General features: G+C 41.7%; 1 protein-coding gene across 2 annotated transcripts; it reads left to right on the top strand.

Annotated features, from left to right (window-relative positions):
• The first annotated feature begins 217 nt into the window (after positions 1 to 217).
• Positions 218 to 15152, top strand: LOC120572767 (polyunsaturated fatty acid lipoxygenase ALOX15B-like). Of its 2 annotated transcripts, XM_039822194.1 has the most exons (16): positions 218 to 317; positions 487 to 619; positions 722 to 742; positions 1557 to 1749; positions 1925 to 2006; positions 2299 to 2421; positions 2527 to 2630; positions 2978 to 3144; positions 3312 to 3455; positions 3975 to 4178; positions 4369 to 4455; positions 4560 to 4729; positions 5712 to 5833; positions 5980 to 6080; positions 9263 to 9433; positions 9633 to 9989. In XM_039822194.1, exons 2-16 carry the CDS (start codon positions 512 to 514, stop codon positions 9810 to 9812), a joined length of 1977 nt encoding a protein of 658 aa, XP_039678128.1. In that variant the 5' UTR covers positions 218 to 317; positions 487 to 511; the 3' UTR covers positions 9813 to 9989. The 2 variants fall into 2 exon arrangements, 1 of the variants encoding a protein (XP_039678128.1); XR_005641491.1 differs by lacking the exons at positions 218 to 317; positions 487 to 619; positions 722 to 742 and adding exons at positions 14686 to 14721; positions 14889 to 15152 and having other exon boundaries at positions 1500 to 1749; positions 9633 to 9870.
• Positions 15153 to 22483: the final 7331 nt, after the last annotated feature.

Here is a 22483-nt window from a genome sequence, read left to right on the forward strand (position 1 = left end):
CATAGAAATTGCTTACTATCATGTTACAGATTTTTTATATATATATAATAAAACAAAATCTGATGAATCTGGATGAACTTTGTAAGTGAACCCTTTGTTTTGTTATTTTGTAATATTTTTATTTGACTGTGATGCTCACGTCATATACAGTAAGTATTTCATCACCACAGTTGACTATGTACTACTCCTACTGACTATTTACTACGCCTACTGACAGGACACTCCCACCAAAGTGTATGTATAAAAAGAGCAGTCAGTGGTGACTACTCTTATCAAAAGAACAGTTCATCAAAGGAACATTTTGGTCTCATTAACAGGTAAGAGAGAGGCTTTCATGAAATTTAAAAGACCAATTTAATAGTAGGTCTTATAATGCCATTTTCATTGTGATACCAGTATTTCAAAGATTTTTTGCACTTAGTTTCATCTAGTGGTAGTTAACCTAATCCATGCTGAGAATTGTTATTATTGATCTCGCCCCACCAGGATTCTTCTGCTTTCCAGAGTGAAAATGGTGAATTATGAAGTGACTCTATCCACTGGCGATCTTGCCTTTGCCTCCACTTTTAACAATGTCTTCATTAGGGGGGTGAAAAAAAAAGAAGGAAAAAAACACCGGGCCCCACAAAAAGCACTTTAATCAAAAAAAAAAAAAAAAATCTCAAATTTCCTTTTTTCCGTTTAAATGTATTACATGCTTCCTCAACGTTGCCTATATGAGATCTTATTCACATCAAATACTGTGATTGTATTGCACAAGTTAGATTTTCTCCACCCTTTTACATTTAGGGATTGTATAATTATTGGGATGTTACGGCTCAGTTCTTGGTTATCAAATACACTCTATCTTCATCTCTTGTTTGATGTCCTGGCTGTTTTTAAATGTACCTGACAGGTTTCACAAAACGGTAGGTTTTGAATTGAAAATTATTTAAATGTAACAATATATTAACATTTTAAAGTACTTAAATATATATTAAGTAAACCTAAGTCACTTAGCGATCACATGGAGTGAATATTTAATATACTTTTAAGTCCGTTTTGGTGAGCCCAGAAGGAAAATATGACATTTTAAAAGTAGCCTATATTTACGGTAGCTAGCTAACGGTAGATTACAGAGAAAGTGTGATATTTTTACGTCAGTTTCGGAGTTATAGAGGGAAAATATTTCAGTCGACACATTAAGCAGAACCAAAATGAGGAACCAAAATTTACATTCTAATTCGTGCCGAATCAATTTCAGCTGTGCTTTTCCTACTATGACAAGTCAAAATGTCTGCTGTGAAAAAGGTCTATACAGAGCAGGAGGGAGTGGCAGAGCCTGAAATGACATGAGCGTTAGTAAGGCAAAAACAAGAAACGGGCAATGTTTCTAACAAACTAAAGCATGGCTGAAGTAGCACTTAAAGCAGTTCAGCATATTTGATGAAGTTGCATGATTCTTGCATTTTTGGGTTGTATCAAAATGGTTGAATGCATTTAATATACGTTGCTTTGTATTGTAATGCCAAGTAATGTATAAACACTTTTATTTCTTTTTTCTTTTATTACTCCAGTTGATATCCTGCCCTGTTTCCATTGGAAAGCTGGTCCTGATAGAGCTGGACAAACAGCCTCTCCCACTGTTCCCTGAAGACTCTTGGTTCCCCGCCAAGGTGGAAGTGAAATCTCCTGAGGGAGATACCTACAACTTTCCTATCTACCGCTGGATCACTGACAGCAAGGTGCACCGCTTCCAAGAGGGAACAGGTTTGTCTAAATTAGCTTGGCATCCTGTACGCTGTTCACTGACCACAGAAAGCATAAAATAAAGACACATTCTGCCAGTCGGCCTATCAGATGGCTGAAGTTAATTCATGCCAACATACTATACTGTATATACAGTATAAACAAGTTCAAACTGGGTTGTGGTTCTTTCTCCAAGCTCTGAGAGTCTTCGAAGACAAGCATCATCTTGGCAGGTACAGTCGGCAGCAGGAACTGGGTCAAAGAGAGAAGGACTATCGGTGAGAGCTCAGAGCAACACATTTTTATTTCAGGCACTCCAAAACTAACATGCCTCCAAACCTCCTCCACCTTTGGTTAATATTCTACATTCATGGCACACAATGATGAATGAACCACAATATGACATTGTTACACCTGCCAGGGTTTATTTAAATTCATTATACTATAACATACAGTATGCTGCAAAATTGCAATATTACATAAATAAATACATGCCAAGGACAGTACATTATTCTTAGATAAATGGGAGTTACACTGGTATGTCTTTCTGCTCTTCTATATTTATTCCAGCTGGCATGTGTATGCAGAGGGAATACCCCACTGCATGAAGTCAACGGACCCTCTTTCTTTGCCTTGTGAGATCCGCTTCTCCTTTACTAAGACCACAGAGTTTCTCTACACTGCAGCCACCGGGTAAGGTCCTCAATTTCTGTCAGAAATCTATCTGTGTTACTATGTACCTGACTATCAATGCGATTTAAGGCAGTATAATGAAGTTACTCTACTTTCATTTTCTAGGTTGACTGAACTGCAACTTAAGGGTCTGGCTGATTGCAAGAAGAACTGGACAAATATTGATGATATCAATCGGGTGTTCTGCTCCAAACGGACTGACATATCAGGTACTATCATGGACGTTTCATGAAATACTTGATACTGTATTTATAGTAGTACACAGGGGCGTCGGACTAGGGGGAAAAAGGGACTGAGTACACAGAATACTAGAATGAATAGCTGTCGATGCGGGGGAGTGGCCCATAGAAAAGGCCTTTCTACAGGGCCCAGAATTTTATACTACGCCCCTGGTAGTAAACTACACTGTATTTACTCAGATATTCGACTGCATTCCTACCTAAAAAAACAGACTAAATACTAAATAGTGTACACATAAGCTGATAACAGTGGCAGAGTAAGATTTTCTAGCCAACATTTTGAAACTCAGTCAAGTTAAACTCTGTTCATTTTCCAGACTATGTCCAGGAACATTGGAAGGAGGATGCTTTTTTTGGCTACCAGTATCTAAATGGTCTCAACCCCATGTTGATCCGACGTTGTTCAGCTCTGCCTGATAACTTTCCTGTCACTGACGACATGGTCTTCCGTCATGGTCAGGGTAGCTTGAGAAATGAAATGGAGGTGGATATCCTGATCTTGATTGACCTTAGTTTTTGAAACAATTGTGTTCTGCCCCATGACATGTTCAATTAGGAATTGCATGTTGAATGTTTACTTAGTGTATGTAATATCCACACTGTATGCATCTGAGTCAAATAGTTTCTCATCCTCACTAAACTTTCAAACAGAAAGGCAACATATTCCTGTGTGACTACAAGCTTTTGGATGGAGTCAAGGCAAACACCATCAATGGGAAGAAGCAGTACTTGATGGCTCCCCTCGTCCTGTTCCACAAAACACCTGATGATAAACTGATGCCTATTGCTATCCAGGTGAGATTAGCACTCAAATGTAGCTTATAGTGAAGCTTTAGGTTAGGGAGTAATCCCTCTTCCAGGACTGACAGACATGCACTACTATACTGAATATGTCATATATGGTATATGTATACAGGGTAGACAGAAATACCTTAAAGTAAAATTACTGATATTACTTATGGAGTGCAAACATACTGCATATGAAGAACGTGGTTTAGAGAAAAAAAGGAATTTTTCCTGCAACAATCACAAAAAAACTCCACATTTTTCTGGAAGGACTGCCTAGTCCAAGGAAACATGCTGGGAAAAAGAAACATATAAGGACTCCAGGGAATAATCTCCCCACAGCTGAGTTAGTAACAAGCATTTTTGGGACAAGGATGCACACAGATGGAAAGAGAGATCAACTAACTGAATAGCAGAAGAAACCTTTAGTAAATAGACGACAACAGAACATTCTTTAACATTGATAACCAGTACTGGAAATGGATCCAATGGATTGAATAAACCGCATCCCCCTTCCTTCTCCTGCAGCTGAAGCAGACTCCAGCAGATGACAATCCCATCTTCTTTCCTACCGATTCTGAGTACGACTGGTTGATGGCCAAGATTTTTGTGAGAAGTGCAGATTTCAGTGAGCATCAACTCAATGTTCACCTGCTGCGCACTCATCTGCTGGCTGAAGTGTTTGCAGTGTCACTGCTGCGTAATGTGCCAATGGTGCATCCACTGTACAAGGTAACTGAAGGCTGAATACTCAACTTACTGTAGTTGTAGTTTTATCAACTTGATTTTTTTATCTTCCAAAGTTGATGAATCATGTTTGTGTGTTTTTATTTGCAAGCATTTCTCACTGTTAAAAGGTATAGAAGCATCCAGATTTCTGTGATGTAATAGTGTTACTAAAAGAGTTCCCTCCTTCGCTCAGCTCCTCATACCTCACACTCGCTACACTCTGCAGATCAACTACTTAGCTCGAAGTCTTCTAATATCTGAGACTGGAGTTTTTAAACAGGTACGTAAATACCAAGAAGCTCACTAAACAACGTTTTTTTTTTTCAATGTCATTTACAGTATTTGTCCCTAAGTACATTCCTTACATATCTGACTGTTATCTAGTTTGCAGCTTCTGGTGGAGAGGGTCTGATAACAATCCTGAAGAGATCACTGTCCTCAATGACCTACAGCTCCCTCTGCATACCAGAGGACATTGCTGAACGTGGTTTGGAGGCTGTGCCGAACTTCTACTACAGGGATGATGGACTCAAGCTTTGGGATATCATCCAAAGGTAGTACAGGTGTCCCCAAATTGGGGAAAAAATAAGCCCAAATCCTGCCCTCTTTAGTAGCTAGCTTTTGTTCTCTTATGTAACTCAGTTCAATTTCTCATAATTTTGAGTCAGCCAACATTTGTGTAGGGTTTCCTGTCCATAATCTAAAGGTATTAAGTACTAATCTGCAACATTTGAGCCCCACCATGCCTATTAATGTCTTTTTCCAAATAACATTAACAACAGGCCGAACACCTACAGTACTTTGACATCGCTGATGAAGTTACCTCAAGTTACCACACTACGGGCACGTACTCTACCACATGAGCTACCCAGGCGCCCTAGCTGCTGCCTCTTGATTTGAGTAGAGTGGCAGTTGGTTATGAAATTTTATTAATATTCCTGCCTGAAATACTTTGATAGAGAACCTCAGTGAGATGAGATGAGAGGCATCCCTACACTTAAACATAGAAGGTGTCAGTTTCAATAACAAACTATAATCAGTGTGGTTGAGTCCTGTAACTCTGAGGTGATATCCAAGTATAATCATTTGTAATATGGCAGAGGGGACTGTATTGGAATGACAGAATGTGAAATGTGCACTTCTTTTGGGGTTTAAATGAAATGAAGAATTCACCTACATAAATGGTATGAATATGAACATATTTACTTTCTTTCCAAGAGTTGGATGTGAAAAGATCACATGGAGCTACAGCCAAGACGCTATTATCTTAGCTTAGCATAAAGACTGATCTCTCCAAATGTCCAAAATACGCCTACCAAAGCCTACCTCACTGTAAAACCCAGATCATTACTCGCTCCAAATATTTGCTTGCTGGTTCAAGCCCCCGTACGGACCAAAGTACAGAGTGAGGATTGGTAGCTGCCACTTTACCTCCTGGGCGCTGCCAAGGAGGACTGTCTCACTACTGCAGTGTGTATAACAATGCATATCTCAACACAATGTGTTTAATATTTTACCTTTCTACATTTCTCAAAGGTTTGTGCAGGGAGTGCTCAGCTTCTACTACAAGAATGATGCTGAGGTCCAGGAAGACTCCGAACTGCAGAAGTGGATTTCAGACATTTTTGAACATGGATTTCTTTCCCAAGCATGCACAGGTGAGTTTAAATTTCTTTGATAAAGCTCATTATGGTGATAAATGATGCTTTATATGCACATTTCGATATTATATTATCATAATGCAAACATAACTCAACTAGTCATCTGGATGTCTTTGAATCAGTTTATTCCTTCTAATTCTCAGGAATTCCACAGAGCTTTACCACCGTGGTTGAGTTGGTCAAGTTTGTCACCATGGTGATCTTCACTTGCTCAGGACAGCACTCAGCTGTGAATACTGGACAGGTGAAGCCTTTTAACTTAAAGGGAAATTTCACCGCTGGAAAGCTGAATATATCTTTAAATTGGGTCACTAATGTAGTAGAAATGTGAAAAGAAAATTGAAATTGGTGCCTTCTAGGCCGAGATAAGCCAGAAAATGTGTTTTTGGCTCATATGGATGAAAGACACCAAATCCCAGAATGCACTTGCTTTGCTGCTGTATGAGGCCACTCCCAAGCCACGCCTACCCTTTACAGAGAGACAGTGAGACGATCAACTCAACAAGTGTGTTTTATTGTCATTTCAACCATATACACGAAAAACGTTTCACCGTGGCTCAAGTGGTGTTACACATTTAAAACATGCTTTTTTTTGGCCACAGCTGATACATTATCCGGACTTCTTTCAGCGGATTGATTGATAGCTCCAGGGTGAACAGAACTGTGTCCATGGCAACGCTCTGCTATGCATGGCGACGGTGTGTTAACCTTAGCAACGGTCTGTTATCAAGAAATAACAGACCGCATTCTACATTAGAATTCAACCAAGCCATGTAATAAAGAAGGCTAACACATAGCTACTAGCATTAGCTCTTGGTGGGCTGTGGTATAAACATTGAGTATGAACACAGCCGTACATTTGCGTGGGATATAGCTAGAATGGTCGGCATTTTACAGTCACAAACTCCACCAGCAGTTAGCAGTTAGTTGGATACAAATCACCCCATTTCTGCAACAGGCAGTCCGGGGTAACACAGCCCACCTCCACTAGTAGTCTTACCCGGTGACAGCAGGCTGGATTGTCCACAGCAATATTTCCACAACAACAAAAACACAGCACAGCAGTCTCTGAACTCACGTTGGGAGTTTTGTTAAAGTTGGATATAGTCCAGTTTGTTTAATGAGCGGACACTTGCAAGCAGGATTGGTGAATGAGATGGCTGGCTAGCGTTAGCTTTCCACCGGCACACTCGTTCAACGCTCCCCACTGATGAGGTCTCCTCACCGGCCAGAGGAATCGAGCACCACCGCTGGTCTTCGTGCAGGCGAAGCTGGCGTAGTGTGTGGAGTATTGCGTCTGTAATAAAGTGTCCTGCATATTCTCCGATGTGTTCCAATGTATCCCGTAGGTACACATGGTAGTTTGAATGCACATAATTGTTGTTCTAAAATTTCCGTCGGGATGAACAGTTTCTGCTCCTGCTGAGAAGCTAAGCGAGGATTCAAGATGGCTGACACTCGTTTTTTCCTCGGCAATCTCCGGAAAAAACCGACAGTCCAACCCCCTTTGGGCTATGCGGAAGTGGTTCCTAATACAGGCTGTAGTCTTTTGCCTCTGGGCAAAAAAAACTCAGATGACGCAAAAATCGTCATTTTGCATCATCTGAGGCTTCTTTCCAGACTCACAATACAGAGATCTCCCCTCTCAGGGGGACATGAGGGAGGAAAGCATGGTCATTCAAAAATACTACCAGGTTTCTACTGATACAAAGCTTAATGCTAATCGGTGAAGTTTCCCTTTAACCTATTTTTGTGGGTTCATGAGGTGTTGCAGTTTAGTTCTGAACTGGAGAAAGATGGAAGACATTAACAAGAGTCTACAGCATGCTAACAGGTCTGTGACGCTGCACTTAGTCACAGTGATGCTTTGAACTAAATGCAACACATGCTAAAATACTCACAATGAAAACGCTAACATGCTGACTTTTAGTATTTATGTTTACCAAGATCACAATCTCTGTTCACCATGTTAACATAAAACATTTAGTAATTAGCACAAAACACAAAGAACAGCTGAGATGGATGGAAATGTCAGTTTTGCAGGTATTTGGTCATAAAGATTGGACCAATATCATTTTGATGTGATGATGGCGCTGGATGACAAGTCAGAGGATCACCAAAGTGATTCCAACATGAATGTGTGAACTGGATTTAATGACAATCTAGGAAATAAAGTTGTTAAGTTGAAAACCACAAATGTTAACCTCATGGTGGTGCAAAGTAAAAAGTCAGGGGATCACCAAAGTCATTAGGATCTATCCTCTGGGGACCACGAATCAGTGTGAACCAACTGACCTATTGACTGACACGGCATGACTTCAAAGAGTATTAAAGCTTAACTCTCGCCAAAATGCAACCTAGGGTCTTTTTGTGAATGTACCCGAGTCAAACCTGCATTAGCATAATTAGGATGGAAGCACCACTTTTAACATTTACTGTATTTTTGTTTTCGGTCAAATGACCTTTTGAATGGGAGAGCTAGGGGCACTACTATGATAGCATTAAAATAAAAAAAATGTAAAACACTAAGAAGGCTCGACACAGCATGACACTTTTCTCCAAGTATCACCAGGGGCTCTACACATGAACTCAGCATTGAAAACATTGTTTGTGTTCACAGAGTTTACTAAAAAGAACTCACTTTAGCAGTTGGTTTTTCTGCTCGCTGCCATCTTGTTAGTCAAAAAGTGTCTGTGTACACAAACAATGTTCTCAATGCTGGAGTTCATGTATAGAGCCCCTGGTGATACTTGGAACAAAGTCTCATGTTGTGTCGAGCCTTCTTAGTGTTTTAAAAATAGTGATTTTGTCAAAGTTTCAGCAGGTGTACCTAAATGCAAGACTCTCCAGGCAGAAGTGCAGAACAAACATACTTTATTTTGACACTATAACTTACAAACTCTCAACTACAAACCTACAAACAAACAGGACTCTCACAGGACAAACAGAAAGAGACAAACCGACAAGAGAAAAAGGAACAGTGGGGTGTAGAAATACACAGACCAATGAACAGAAAGACAGAGGATTGGACAAGACAGTAACGAGCAACAGTTGAGAGTAGAAACAGAGGGAAACTAACGAGACAGGAAGTGCAGACCATATAAGGGATGGGCGGAGACAAAGACACATGACAGACAGGTACCCACAGAACACATGGAACACAGCAACAAGCACAAATAACAACACAATACACAAAATGGCCTCACAGCCGGATCCTGACAGATTTTGATGTGATCATAGTAGTGGCACTAGCACTCCCATTCAAAAGACTGAAAACAAAAATACTGTAATTCTTAAAAGTGGCGTTTCCGTCCTAATTATGCTTTTAAACAAAAGTTTGACTTGGGTACATTCACAAAAAGACCTTTGCATTTTGGCGAGAGTTACACTTTAAGCAGTAATCTGTCAATCATGAATTCATTGCAGTATGACTATGATGGCTGGATGCCCAACACTCCCATCTCTCTGCAACTTCCTCCACCAACCACAAAGGGGAAAACAAGCAAGGCCATGATGCTGCAGACATTCCCTGACGTCAACACAACAGTTCATGGAATGGCCACCGTGTGGCTACTCAGCAAGCAGTCGTCTGACTTCGTAAGTGCCCAAGATTTTATGAAATATTTTATATATATTGTTCAGGTTGTAAAGAGTAATTTACAATGTCATTAGGGCTAGACACCCTCTTTGAGCCACAAAAGAAATCATGCTCACTACAACTGTACATTATATTGCCAATAGTTTAAGTTCAAACATTTCTAAATAGTCATTTTTTATGTATCATTTATCTCATGAGGTCCCTCTTGGCCAATACCCAGAGGACCATTTCAGTGAGGAGATTCCCTGCAAGCTGATAAAGGATTTTCAAGCAAAGCTTGAAGGGTTAAGTGTGGTCATCAAAGCCAGAAACAAGAGCCTGGAGGTCCCATACACATACATGGATCCAACAGCGCTAGAAAACAGCGTGGCCATTTAAATAGCAGAAGGTGTGACCTCCTCAGCTGTTGGCCAAATTCAGTTTCATATTAACACAAGTGAGAAAGATAAGAACTGCATGTTTATTTTTTAACTGATACTATAGTGGAAAGAAATGACTGCATGTGATTGTTGTCTTTATGTATACAGTCTGATTGATTAAACTGTGATGAAAAAAGGTGCTGTTTTAAATCATACACATCCTAAATATTCTTATTTCATCAATGACTACACAGGGCATCTTATTAAAATAAATTACGAATGAAAAATAAAAAATGTGAAGCTGCTGCTTTGAGAAGTTTCTTATAAACACATGTATCTTTCAGAAACAAAATGTGTCAATTTGACTTGAAAGTCTGCCCTCATTGGACTATTTGATTATTTTCTGGGCTGCTCTACAGCAGTGTGTGTTGTGTAGTAGCTTTTCACTGATAACTGAGCTATAGCTTGTTCTGTATGTGAGATTGTTTGTTCTGTGCCAGTTATATATATATATATATATATATATATATATATATATACAGTACAGGCCAAAAGTTTGGACACACCTTCTCATTCAATGCGTTTTCTTTATTTTCATGACTATTTACATTGTAGATTCTCACTGAAGGCATCAAAACTATGAATTAACACATATGGAATTATGTACTTAACAAAAAAGTGTGAAATAACTGAAAACAAGTCTTATATTTTAGATTCTTCAAAGTAGCCACCCTTTGCTTTTTTTGATAACTCTGCAAACCCTTGGTGTTCTCTCAATGAGCTTCATGAGGTAGTCACCTGAAAGGGTTTTCACTTCACAGGTGTGCCTTGTCAGGGTTAATTAGTGGATTTTCTTCCCTTATTAATGGGGTTGGGACCATCAGTTGTGTTTTGCAGAAGTCAGGTTGATACACAGCCGACAGCCCTACTGGACAACTGTTAGAATTCATATTATGGCAAGAACCAATCAGCTAAGTAAAGAGAAACGAGTGACCATCATTACTTTAACAAATGAAGCTCAGTCCGGAAAATTGCGAAAACTCCCCAAGTGCAGTCGCAAAAAAACATCAAGTGCTACAACGAAACTGGCTCACATGAGGACCGCCCCAGGAAAGGAAGACCAAGAGTCACCTCTGCTGCTGAGGATAAGTTTATCCGAGTCACCAGCCTCAAGGCCCGTTCACATTGTACGCGCTGAGCAAAGCGCAGCGCAAGCGGCATTTTGCGGCTGGCCACTCTTGCGCGTACCGCGGTCAAAGTTCAACATGGTTCAACTTTGACCGCAGCACGCCCAAGAGCGGCCGCGGTGCGCTATGACGTGCATTTAGGTGTCCGAAAAAAACAGAAAAAAGTAAACACCGAATACACGTGGATCCACAAACGGAACGTGGACGAGAGGTTGATTTTGGCCATCAGCGATCTCCCAGAGCTGTACGACACAAGTTCGAGGTCGTACAGAGACCTCGGACGCAAAACTATGCTGTGGCGCATATTTCCACCATAATAGGCATGCCAGATGTGTAGCTTATTGTAGCTTCCTAATCATACATTCAATCATAATCATTCAGGTTGATTTTAGCTATGTGAAAACAACATGGACATGTCTCGACTGAAATACAATCATAACTATGTTACATTTTTTCTCAGATACTTTGGTGCATTTGTTAAATAATAATTTGCATTTGCACAACAGTGAGTGCATTTCTTAAAACAATTGGTGTAAACTGCACCACATAGTGACTGACCTGCAAAAGCGTGTATTTTGATTGAAATCTTTTGTTTACATGTCCGAAGCAAGTATTTATACCAATGACCCAATCAAACTGACAAGTCCTTACGCCATTGTTTGCACCAAGATAGTCAATCTGCTTTGTGTTGTTGTCCATATTTAACAGTTCACTCTGTAAGAATAGTGTAATGAACAATGCACATGAAAGGGAGCACTATTCCCTATATGACACATTATTGTCATCTCTGATCTGAGAAATGTGCCAAAGCAACTGAGAAGAAGTGTAGCCTGTTGTGAGCTGCGAAAACCAAATACCAAGTTGATATACAGCTCCATACAGGTATTTATAGGATATATTTGTATTTGTATGTTTATATGAAGTAAAATATGTTTGGACTGATTAACACAAGTCATGTTGGTTTTCATTGAAGTTCACATATAGGTAGTTAGGTATATGACCGTTACACAGAATAACTACCCATTTCCAAGTGCGTAAGTTCCAGTTTTGGAGGAATTAATTGCACATATGCATTAAACAAAGTGTTTTCCAGAGTATGAATAAATGATGATGAATGTATGAATTCAGGCTCATAGCTTAGCTTTATTATACCCAACTGCAATAACTGCAGACATCTTACTTACGTATGTAAACATGCAATGACACATAGTGTTGACATGCAACATTTTATTTAGAAATGAAAACCCATTCATAACCCATCCGCGAAATCGTAGGCCCGACTCTTGTCTGCTCCCTGTTGAGCCAAAATGACTCCTGGAACCAGTCACAGTGAGCTCAGCGGAGCTCCTGCAGCCGGAATTCCCCCAACTGCTCTCTGGACCTGAGGGTCTCGTGCACCCGCACCTTTCTTGCTGCTGCTGCTGCGGGTGCCTTCCTCCGTCTTCTCCTCACAACCAGGGCAAGTGCCAAGGCTTTCTTTTGGTTCAAAGACAGAAACATCTTCGCCACCAAATCCCTATTGTGTATCCTACATATGTCGCGTACTGCTCGTCTGATGAAACACTGAACGCAGGTGACGGCGTCAATTGGCGCTGCGCCGCAATACGTAACGAATTTACGCTTGCGCGCGGCGGCAAGCACAACACATATAGTTGGGAATAGGACAACCTAGCGGCGAGCGCAGCGCATGCCGCGTACAATGTGAACGGGCCCTCAGAAATCGCAAGGTAACAGCAGCTCAGATTAGAGACCAGATGAATGCCACACAGATTTCTAGCAGCAGACACATCTCTAGAACAACTGTTAAGAAGAGACTGCATGAATCAAGCCTTCATGGTCAAGTAGCTGCTAGGAAACCACTGCTAAGGAGAGGCAACAAGCAGAAGAGATTTGTTTGGGCCAAGAAACACAAGGAATGGACATCAGACCAGTGGAAATCTGTGCTTTGGTCTGATGAGTCCAAATTTGAGATCTTTGGTTCCAACAGCCATGTCTTTGTGCGATGCAGAAAAGGTGAACGGATGGATTCTACATGCCTGGTTCCCACCGTGAAGCATGGAGGAGGAGGTGTGATGGTGTGGGGTGCTTTGCTGGTGATACTGTTGGGGATTTATTCAAAATTGAAGGCATACTGAACCAGCATGGCTACCACAGCATCCTGCAGCGACATGCCATCCCATCCGGTTTGCCTTTAGTTGGACCATCATTTATTTTTCAACAGGACAATGACCCCAAACACACCTCCAGGCTGTGTAAGGGCTATTTGACCAAGAAGGAGACTGATGGAGTGCTGCGCCAGATGACCTGGCCTCCACAGTTACCGGACCTGAACCCAATCGAGATGGTTTGGGGTGAGCTGGACCGCAGAGTGAAGGCAAAAGGGCCAACAAGTGCTAAGCATCGCTGGGAACTCCTTCAAGACTGTTGGAAAACCATTTCAGGTGACTACCTCTTCTAGCTCATCAAGAGAATGCCAAGAGTGTTCAAAGCAGTAATCAGAGCAAAGGGTGGCTACTTTGAAGAAACTAGAATATAAGTCATGTTTTCACTTATTTCACACTTTTTTGTTAATGTGTTAATTCATAGTTTTGATGCCTTCAGTGAGAATCTACAATGTAAATAGTCATGAAAATAAAGGAAACGTTTACTGTAGTTGTTTATTTTTTAACATTTTACTGATGACGAAACTTTGAATCAAGCCTTTTTTGTGCTAGAGAATGGTGAATATAAAATGATGTGGCTGATTTGTCATGTAATAATCACAGCAAAGCCCTAATTGCACAGTGCTACACAAATTTGATTTATTGTTCACAATAATTAAAAATGTAACTTCTTAATAATTTGCATACATGCATGTATGCATACATGCATACATGTATGTATTGTGTAAGTTTACAGTATATATGCATATCATTGTCTCACCAGAAACAGGATTTTAACCCCGACGTTATTCATTTTATAACGTCGGCCCTGGAGGTAACGACTCTCCCCTGGTTTTCTGACCACGGTCAGGAGAGGTTAACACATTGAACATTAATAAATTAAACAGCTTATTAACCTGTGCTTGTTGCCCTGTGTGCGCTGATGCGGGTCGGGCTCGGACACAAATATCTTAATGCCTGTTGGGCTCAGTTACTGCTCTGTTGGATGCGGGCCGGGCTCGGACAGATCAGCACTCTAATACATACATACACGTGTATGCATACATGTATGTATTTCATGTATACATGCATACATGTATGTATGTATGTATACATGAAATACATACATGTATGTACTGTATGTATGCTCATGTATAGCCTAGCCTACATTTAGGCACATACATACATACATACATACATACATACATACACACATACATACACACATACACACATACACACATACATACACCCTGTTCTTTTCCTAAACCCAACTGTGCCGTTGTTGTCCCGCGTCCCGTTATTGTTTTCCTAAATGCGACCCGAGCTCGAAATGCAACGTCCCGTTCTGGCGTAGACATACACACGGATAGCTCATGATGCGTACAGAGAAAGCGCGCCACTTGGCTTTAGAAAGTGACGTATATGTTTACGCGAAGTCATTATGTCACGTTGCATAACTATCTCATATCAATGCAATATTTTTCGGTGCACTCCAGCCAGAGTTTTTCTGTTTTGATGTCTTCCTGCCTGTTAAACTAACCTGAGGTTCATTTCTCTTCAGTTCTGATCTCACTGCTGATCTGCACAACAAACCAAGGTCAGTACGCTTCTTTTCTTTCTTCACTCACTAATAGAAAAGTTAGTGTTTCAGACAGTGGTTGAGGAGTTAAACCGCAGTGCAGAGAACAGGGAAATGAGGAATATGAGGAATGTGTCAGAATGAAAATCATCTTCTATAACTGCATCTTTCTGTCCCTCCTCCAGTCTCTCTGACTGTGAGTCCCAGCAGCTCTCAGATGATTAAAGGACAGTCTGTCTCTCTGAGCTGTGAGGACGATGACAGCTCTGCTGGATGGACTCTGAGGAGGAACACAACCAGAGAAACCAGAGCTGAGTGTAAAGACATGGAAGGAATATCTGCTGGTTCTTCCTGTATCATCAGCTTCATGTTCCCATCGGACAGTGGAGTTTACTGGTGTGAGTCCAGAGAGGGAGCAACCAGTAACAGCATCACCATCACTGTCCCTGGTAAGATCAGACTGTGGAGTCAGTATTGATGAAGCTGTGTGTGAATGGATGACATGCTGTAGTTTGTCTCTGTGTTGAGGTGGACCAATGATCCTGCAGAGTCCTGTCCTCCCTGTGATGGAGGGAGAAGACCTCACTCTGACCTGTAAAACAAAGACGTCCTCCAACCTCCCAGCTGGTTTCTATAAAGATGGCTCCTTCATCAGGACTGAGCCTGCAGGTCACATGACCATCCACCATGTTTCCAGGTCTGATGAAGGCCTCTACAAGTGTAACATCAGCAGTGTTGGAGAGCCTCCACCCAGCTGGGTCTCTGTCACAGGTGAGGAGGTTAAAGGTCATCATTCATCTTAGGGTGCTTTCATACCTACAGTTCGGTAGACTCTGCGATTTGGGGGCATTATTTTTTATTTGGTTCTGTTTGTGTTTACACTACACTTTGTCACATGCACCAAACCTTGTCTTTGAGATGATGATGATGATGATGATGATGTGTGGTCATTGTAGGTTTTGGATCTGAAAGTTATCATCACTTGACTCATTTATACGTCAGTAAATTGTGCGCAAGGTGGAAATTGCAGGCTAGTTAATGCGTTGGTTTTTGGTCCACTTACTGTGTGATTGCGTTCTCACGTGAATTCGGCACCGAGCCCGACATTTTGATTGACAGCTTTTTAAAAGCCCGAACCCGTACCTGTACAAAAGGCAGTCTATCAGCAGCGATTAGAGTCGGAGAATAGCGCGGACACGTGCTTCACACCACGAGCAGGCCCACTCCCCATTTGGTGGAAAAGAGACTGCGCCGCATGCACACAGCTCTTTTGTCTTTCGTCAAGAATGAGTCATTTCTACATGTTTTAACATCATTTATTCATGACTACCGTAGCCTATAGGCCGCTTGGAAGTTGGAACAAAGAAATTAAATAAGTCTTCCAGAGGCTAGCTTTGGTTCATTTCAGCTGCTCAAGCTGAGGCTGGAGATGATGATGTCACATACAGTGATGTCACCATATCACGTAACCTGCAGCAGCCAATCAGACGATTGGTTTAATGTCCTGAGAAGACGTTTGAGGAAAAGAGCATTTTATAACATAAGGGTATTGTAAAAAACTAATTGAAAGTTTTTAGTCCACAACAGTCACACTGTAAGGTCTATTTTAGCAGATGATAGGGTGTGTTGAGCTTGTCATGAGAGTCTGGGTGTTTTGTACCCTGTGGTTAAACAGCTGTAACAGCTCTAACAGTTCTGTGGTCGTCCAGTTTCCTGTTTCTCATAGCAACCCTTCAGCTGAGTGTGGGTCTGAACACGCTTCACTGCAGGACACACGACAAAACAAAGATTATATATATAAACTATACATTTGCAGATTTACATATTTCTGTATGTTATAATCACTTACAATAAATCTAAAGTAATGGAATATGTGACTGTAAACAGTAAAATGCCATTGTTAAAGGAACACGCCGACTTATTGGGACTTTGTCTTATTCACCGTATCCCCCAGAGTTAGATAAGTCCATACATACCCTTCTCATCTCCGTGCGAGTCCTAACTCTGTCTGACGCACCCACTGCTAGCCTAGCTTAGCCCAGATCCTGGAGGTAACCGGCTCCAACTAGCCTAGCTTAGCCCAGATCCTCGAGGTAATTGGCTCCAACTAGCCTAGCTTAGCACAGATCCTGGAGGTAACCGGCTCCATCTAGCCTACTGCTCCCAATAAGTGACAAAATAACGCCAACATGTTCCTATTTAAATGTTGTGATTTGTATTTGTGTCACAGCGTGTACAAATAACAAGGTCATATGAGACACAGCCATCTTCTAACCGTATATAAACTGGGAACTATATTCTCAGAAGGTGAAGCACTGCTACTTCTGCTACTTGGGCGGAGTGATTAGTGCAACACCTGAAAAGCAGCGTTGTTACTCTCTGCTCCGCACCACGGGGCTTCTCAGGTGATGCGAGCAAATCCCTCCGCCCAAGTAGCAATGCTTCGCCTTCTGAGAATATAGTTCCCTGTATGTATATACAATGAATAAGACAAAGTTCCAATAAGTCGGCGTGTTCCTTTAAGGAAACCTCAGGAGCAGCACGACTCATATTCACATATGTGAAGAAGGTTCTGGAGACTTTGATGACTTACACAGAAGCATTTAATGAACTCTAGTCATCAGGAAAACAGTCCAGTTAAACCATGTTAAAGTGTAATGCCTCCCAACTCTGAAGGTCTGTGAGTCTGTAAGGTCTCGTTCTGACCTTTAAAATCTGGGGCCCTATCTTGCACTCAGCGCAATTGCCTTTGTGCACCCAACGCACAGCGGACTTTTCCCTCCACAGACGCACGTCGGTAAATTAGGGAATGTATTTGCGCTCCCGGGGGCGGTTCAGCGAAAAGAGGAGGCGTGTTCCGGCGCAAACGTTACTTTGTGCTATACTGCAGTTTCAGAAAACAATTCCACTAAAGTCAGTGGAGCTAGTCTAAAGTCAGTAGCGCGTTATTCAGATGCTATTTTAGGGGCGCATGCTTGGCCATAATGTAGCGTGTGCACAACGCATACACTTCTCTCATCTAAATGGATGCAGCAGTTCCCATTTTTGCAAACCATACATAATTACAAACGAAAATATTACTGAAAATGCGCTTCAGGTGTTTGGATAGATCAGGAGGCACTTACAGTACAGTCCTCAAAAAGTCCCAGCATTCTTTGTGGCTTGTTGTGATTTACACATTTCCATGAATCATGGATGTGTTGATGACATAAATGAGGAAATATTAGAGGACTTAAGGAGACGTGATGTTGAACTACGGCAGGATCTGGTCCGGGAGTAATGCCGCGATGGCCCTGGTGGAGCGGGTGGGCGGAATGGAGGGGGTGGGGAGAGGAAAGGGGCACAACAGGAGCAGGTGGTGCGTTTGGAGGCCCACGCTCCCATGGCTGCAGCAATCCCTCCAGACTTGAGGAGATGCGCCCGAGTGGCGCAGCAACATCGCCACTCGGCCAAGAACGGGCATTTATTACTTTGCCTCATCTCCGGCGCGCCGCCCGCAATGGCGAAACGCCAATCGCCGGCATAATAGCAATCTGCCATGGAACAAGCGCGCCTGCTCTTAAAGGGAATGTGAGATGACGCTCTGATTGGGTTTTTGCACGTTACGCCCAAACCACACCTAGCTACTTCAGACCAACCCATTTTAGATTTGCGTCGGGCTCAAGAGTCATTTATCCCGCCGGTAAAATAGCAACAGCGGCCGAGATCCGCCCACAAAGCTACTTGCGTTTTGCGTTTCATACTTGCGTTTCAGATCGTTAAAATAGGGCCCCTGGTGTGAGTGATCTGATCACTAGTAGACAGCTCTAGGTGTGTGTGTTCCCACCTGGCAGCAGAATCTTTCTCCAAATGCTTCCTGCTGGATCTCACTTCCCCGCTCTGTATGCAAATAAACACGCACATCATTTCCGTTTAAGCACACATAGACATTTAAAAGGGGTTGAGCACCTTCCTTATATCTTCCTACAGACAAAGTGACCTTTTTAAATGAATTAATTTATATTCCTGTTGGTGCACAGCTTTCCGGTCAAACAAATATATTTATTGAATAAATAATTGAATTATCAGGTCGGGAGATTTCTGAGTTCAGAGTTCCGGCTGGCCTCCCTCTCTCACTCCTTTTAACTTTCTCTCCTTCTGTCTCCCCCCACTCTCTCTCTCTCATTCCCTTTCCCCCTCTCTCTCTCTCTCTCTCTCTCGCTCTCCCTCCCTCTCTTTCTAATTATAATTTTGAACCGTCAGCTCTTCTAAATATATAATTTACTTGAAACTAGTAGCATAGAAAACATGCTCCTGTGATGAACCTAGTGAATACTAAAGACCATGGTCTCTGTGTGAACGGATTAGCATGTAGTAATGTGTTGAGTGTGAAACAGTTAGGAGTGTAGAGGGAATGAAAAGAAATTGGTAAGGAGGTTTGAGTTGTGTTTATATATTTACCATTTTGTTTAAAAAAGGGTTAGAGTTAGATAAATATATAATTATTTATCATTTGCCCTAAATTTTATTTGCCCTCAATTTCCCTGAAGCCGCTGCCCCTCAAAGTGTCTGTGTACGGCCCTGTTTCTGTTTGCATACAGGCTGGTTGTGTGTGAGCATGTGTTTATTAATGTCACTTTTTAATGTCATACTCATTAACTAAATCATACATTAGAAACTTGCTGTGAATTGAAAAAAGTGCTGCCTTCAGTCTTCTGTGTGCCAACACATGTACACATGCTGGAGACGTGTTATGTTAAGACCCGACATCTCCTGATTTTCATAATAAAATAATTTAAATAAGAAAATAACGGGGGCTTTTATTGTGAAGAATTTATAAGAAATGAAACCATTTCATAGCGGCTGATTTCAGTTTTCCAGCTTTCTCCGTAGCAAAAACAAGGCTGTGTAACTCTGGCATTAGAAGACTAATAAATAACTAAAGGAGATGACGTAATGGCAGGAATATCTGGAGTAATATCCTTCATATTGGTGAATTCTTGGACATTTTACTAAAAATAACGTTACTGTATACCGGTGGCTACCTTTTCCAATGAACAGCGCTGCAGAGAGCTCCCAAGAGCAGCAGCACAGTAACACAAACACAGTCACACCAATAACAGTTAACATAACAGTTAAGATGTTAACATCTTAAATACACAATTAAGTGGTTTCTGGCATGAGAAGTACTTTGGGTAGTTCTGCTCACAGTTGAGTAGACGGCCCTAATGTTGCCCAGGACAAATTTTCCATTCTCATTGTGTAACATACGGACACTTGGTTTACGGACACATTATTGACGCTAACAGTATCCTTTAGCGTCATCTCTAAATGCGCTTGGTCGGGACTATTGTATTCACTTCTGACACAGATATGGTTAAGGAAAAGATGGTGGGTGGGCTTATAAAAGGTATGTTTCTGTGTCACGCAGGACAAGAACGGGACAGTTGGGTTTTGGTAAAGAAGAACGGGACAGTTGGGTTTAGGAAAAAGAGAACGGGACAGTTGGGTTTAGGAAAAGAAGAATGGGACAGTTGGGTTTAGGTAAAAGATAACGGGACAGTTGGGTTTAGGTAAAGAAGAACGGAAAAGTTGGGTTTAGGAAAAGAAGAATGGGACAGTTGGGTTTAGGAAAAGAAGAATGGGACAGTTGGGTTTAGGTAAAGAAGAATGGGACAGTTGGGTTTAGGTAAAGAAGAACGGGACAGTTGGGTTTAGGAAAAGAAGAACGGGACAGTTGGGTTTAGGTAAAGAAGAACGGGACAGTTGGGTTTAGGTAAAGAAGAAGGGGACAGTTGGGTTTAGGTAAAGAAGAACGGGACAGTTGGGTTTAGGTAAAGAAGAACGGGACAGTTGGGTTTAGGAAAAGAAGAACGGGACAGTTGGGTTTAGGTAAAGAAGAAGGGGACAGTTGGGTTTAGGTAAAGAAGAAGGGGACAGTTGGGTTTAGGTAAAGAAGAAGGGGACAGTTGGGTTTAGGAAAAGAAGAACGGGACAGTTGGCTTTAGGAAACTTGACACACAGGACACAATCCCCGGTCTCCTGGGTGAAAGTCCTATTGTTTCGGCCTACCATACTACTCACTACCGTAGTCTCTCTTAATACTACGTCATCTTCAAGCCCCGTGTAGCTGCTGCTCTGCCTGGTGCGTTCTACACACACACTGAAGGGAGATTTTTTGCGTTGTATCTGACGCTGACAGCCACTGCCCAAACGTCCATATTTTACGAGTTCGGAGTGAGAAAGGATTGGGTCCAGGACACATTTTCTGTTCTCACTGTCAATAAGAATGTGGACACATGCAGCCGAAACCACCTACAAATGTGTTTTTTAAAATCTGATCTCCGAGTGTTTTCAGCTGTACTTAGAGCTGTCCTCTTGGGATCTGATCAATCAGGTCTGATCTTAGAAATGCTCAAGCTGTCAAGTTTGTGTAAGGCAAATATATTGAAGATATTGATCATAACAAAGACACTCATAAATCTAGTTCAGTCTCTTTCTGGGAAATTTACATTATTTCAAGTGTTAATAACCAAGTGTTGTTTGTGCGACACCCTGACATGTTGACACCGTGAGTTGTTCCTCCTGCGGTCAACATGTCTCTAAAAAAGATCAGCTCTGTGAGCGTGAAGTCCATTTCACATGAACTGGGTTTCCATCTAAGCCCTGCCATCAGCATCAAGTGATAAGAAGAAAAGAAAACTGTAACATTTTAAGTTTTACTTCCACTTAACTAATAGACTTTGTACACTGTAGTCTTAAAGCTATATCCTGAAATTTGCTGCTAAAATGTATCAACTATTAAATCTGTTTCTAAGACTATGGAAAATAGTATTATTGATTGTAGTAAAAGTTATTATTATTAGTTATTATAAAAGTATTTAGAGGTTCTACCAGAATAGGTTTACATGGTTTAATTTTCAAAAAACACCATATTTTTGTTCTGCACATTGCTGCAGCTCCTCTTTTCACCCTGTGTGTTGAGCTCTCTGTTTTAGCTACAGAGTGAGGCATCTCACTTCTGTTCCATCTTTGTTGGGAGTCGCACATGCTCAGTACCTAGGTAAGGACTACTAGCCAGTCAGAAGCAGAGTATGAGGGCGTGTCCTGACAGTACCTAGGTAAGGACTACTAGCCAGTCAGAAGCAAAGTATGGGCGTGCCCGGCGACAATACCTAGGTAAGGACTACTAGCCAGTCAGAAGCAGAGTATGAGGGAGCGCCCTTACAGTCCCTAGGTAAGGGCTACTAGCCAGTCAGAAGCAGAGTATGAGGGCGCGCCCGACAGTACCTATGTAAGGACTACTAGCCAGTCAGAAGCAGAGTATGAGGGAGTGCCCTTACAGTACCTAGGTAAGGACTACTAGCCAGTCAGAAGCAGAGTATGGGGGGCGTGCCCTGACAGTAGCTAGGTAAGGACTACTAGCCAGTCAGTATGAGGGTGCGCCTGCAGTAACCTATGTAAGGACTACTAGCCAGTCAGAAGCAGAAAATATGTAGGGCGCGTCACGCAGCTAGCAGCGAGCATTATAACGTGTGTTCCAAAGTGACCACGTTTGTCTCTGAAGTAAAGGCTGGACTACAATAGAGCTGTTTGGAGCAGTTGGTGAACAGTGTTTTCTGTTGGAGATGGTAAGTTCCTTTGGGGGGGACTTTGGGCTTCTCACTTTGTAAACCTATAACATGCAAACAAAAAAAGATATTTAAAACAATTTTTGCACCCTTGGGTAAGAACTGCACATTCCTGCACAAATGTACAAATTTAAAGCAGACATGTTATATACGTAGTCTTATATATTTCA

Source organism: Perca fluviatilis, chromosome 14 (assembly GCF_010015445.1).
Source record: "Perca fluviatilis chromosome 14, GENO_Pfluv_1.0, whole genome shotgun sequence".
NCBI classification, from domain to species: domain Eukaryota; kingdom Metazoa; phylum Chordata; class Actinopteri; order Perciformes; family Percidae; genus Perca; species Perca fluviatilis.